The sequence below is a fragment of the Buceros rhinoceros genome, unplaced genomic scaffold (assembly GCF_000710305.1).
Source record: "Buceros rhinoceros silvestris isolate BGI_N320 unplaced genomic scaffold, ASM71030v1 scaffold6844, whole genome shotgun sequence".
NCBI lineage: Eukaryota > Metazoa > Chordata > Aves > Bucerotiformes > Bucerotidae > Buceros > Buceros rhinoceros.
Genome location: NW_010408767.1, coordinates 63,433 through 66,016, shown reverse-complemented (window position 1 = coordinate 66,016; position 2,584 = coordinate 63,433). Strand labels below are relative to the sequence as shown.

Genomic DNA, 2,584 nt, shown 5'->3' with positions numbered 1-2,584 from the left:
CCCGCTTGCGAAATAGCGGGTTTCCCCCACGCGGAGCGAGTATTAAGTGCTGTATTTCCTAAGCCCTCCGAAGTGATCCTCCGCGACAACCCCCCGGCCCCGAGACGTGAATTACCCCGCCTAAGACGCACAGGCCTCCCGCCAGGCGGCTGCCAGGCAGGCAAAGGGGTGACCCCAGCCCTGGGGGTGCCGCGGGAGGCTCGGCAGTGCCCAAGCGAGCACCCGTGGGGCCGACTGCCCGTTCCTCTCCAGAGTCTTCGTTAACAAGAGCTGTTCTTAAGTGCCGTAGCGTTTTGAGGGGTCAGTATTTACCAACGGTCTCCAGATGAATTGTTCTGGTGATTTCGTACATTACACCTTCGAATGGAAATGACATCTTGCAGGTGTAATAGCCAGCATCTGTTGGTAGTACAGAGGTCATGATCAGCGAATCCGAACCTTTCAGAATTACCAATTTTTCATTGTCGTCTTCCAGAGGTAGAGCATCCTGGAGAAGGGACAGCAACTGGTGTTAGGACTCAGATGGGCGGGGTTACACCCCAAGTAACTGCCAGACAAAATCACTTATCCCGGTCTCTCTGCTATTAAAAGTTCGCTTGTCACTGGGAAATCTGTGCAGTTCCACTTTCCCACCAAAGGTCAAGCTCTTCAAATGCCTGTCCCTCTCTAAGATGCTCTGCAGCACTGTATGAAGTGAGAAGAATCACTATTTCAACCTATCTACATTGCGTGTGGATAGCTTTTTTCAATAAAGTGCACATTTTAAGATGGAGAAGATATTAAAAGCTCTTTAAGAGTAATCATCTAAGACAGTCTACTAGGACAAAACCATTTTGGTAACCATGAAGGTTTTCACAGCACTATTACTTTCCACACATGACCTCATAAGAGTAATATTCTAAGGCACTCGTTGAAGACAAATACAAGTAAACATGCAGGTTTTCACAAAACTATTGCTTACCCTACATGATCTCATAAACTGCGATAAGTTCCTGCTCCTTATCACTAAGGCTCTGTTCATACATGGGTTGGAGCCCTCTTAGGAGCAGTGATGTTCTACTCCACCAAGGCAGAATAGCTCTTTCTGACAGCTGCAGCAACAGCCATACTGAGGGGGGCAGCCTCAATAAGTGGCCTCCAGAATTAAGTGCGTCCTGTGCTTCTTCTGACGGGAATCCTGAGCAGAGGCGTTTTGCTGGTGTGGTACCAATCACAACGCAGGTGCTGCTGTATGAAGCCAGCCTAGGTATTGCGTCCTAGGGTAAGAGTGACAGCTGCATGAAGCAGAGTGTGCAACCATAGTGGGAGAGTAAATGAAAGCTAAACCAAGGTATCGTGAAAACATAAGAATTCCATGCTGCCCAGTGCACGATCAGACAGCTGAGAACAGTCATCTGAGGGTATTTGACCTTACCAGCTAACCTAGGCTTACCTACTTGAAAAATCACGGGCTGGCAAGAGACCACTATAAGCTCTGTGCGATGGATTTAGTACCTCCAAATTCTGTATTCCAGCTGATTAATGAAAGCTAATCTGTCTGAACAGCTCACATGGGGCAAGCATCACTGGGAGGTCTTACTTTATGGGATTCACTAGAGGGGGCATAAAAATAAGCATAGCACCAAAGAGAAGGGTCTAATCTGAAGTGGCAAACCCTGGAGTCAGGGCAGGTAATCTAGCCTTAAAAACAGTTACACTGCCTGTGAGAGTATATAACATGAGGAGCACTTCACTCTGTGCTGAGTCCACCCCAGAGAACCTTTCTTAAAACATATATATCTGTCCCAAACTTCCCAGTGTATTATGCTGTGCTCAAGACTTTTAACACAGGAGTTCAGGAGAAACAGCAAGTGGAGATGTACATGCCTTTACAAACAGTTTGGGATTAGGTTTTGTGCAAAGAGGAGGTGAAGGTTCTACCTTGTACCACTTGAGCTCCAGGCTTGTCCTGTTTGTTGTAAAATCCCACAGTTCAGGGCAAACAATCTTTCCAGAGGTGAAAGTGAAGAGGATCTGTGGATAGGCAATCTCCTGAGCAGCTGTTTTCTCCATAACTGTGAGGTGGATGGAGACCTCGGCACAGTAGGAGGAATTCCTGCAGACAGAGTGGGGAGAGGTGAGCACCCACCAGTGATGAGGGGAACTCAAGTTTCCTCCTGGCTCCGTATCCCCCCTTAGCTGTTTCTAAGAGGCCAAGACTGAGATCACACCAGGAGGGATGCTGGAAAATCACTGGTACTGTTTTTTTGGCACAATCTAAACATGTTGCTGACACATGTCTGCCTCGGAGCCTTAGTCTTGTCTTTTATTTTTTGTACACCGTTTGCTGTGCACCCCTAGGTTATGGCATGATTTTGATTTTGCAAGGAGGGGGAACGTGTTTGCCTGAAGAGCATCAGGTGTGTCATGAACCCTCCGCCATTTCCTTGAAAGGTCTTGGCTCTGAAAACCCTAATGATTGGGACCTAAGGATGAAATAAAAAGCTTAAAGCACATATTAAAATACATCTGCACTTACTATTGCACAACCAGTTGGCACTTCTGTGAGTATGTATTATTTTGCATGGAAAAGAAAGCATTCCTG

The 2,584-nt window shown here is 46.9% G+C and overlaps 1 protein-coding gene across 1 annotated transcript in view; it reads right to left on the bottom strand.

Annotated features, from left to right (window-relative positions):
* Positions 1–312: 312 nt before the first annotated feature.
* Positions 313–2,584, bottom strand: part of LOC104492412 (interleukin-1 receptor type 2-like) — a gene marked incomplete at its 3' end in the record, with an annotated part of 37,500 nt that continues 35,228 nt past the window's right edge. Inside the window, exons 4-5 of the mRNA XM_010134969.1 lie at positions 1,921–2,095; positions 313–487 (exon numbers count right to left, since the gene is read on the bottom strand). Coding sequence (XP_010133271.1) covers positions 313–487; positions 1,921–2,095 — 350 coding nt within the window. The remainder of the gene's footprint in view (positions 488–1,920; positions 2,096–2,584) is intronic.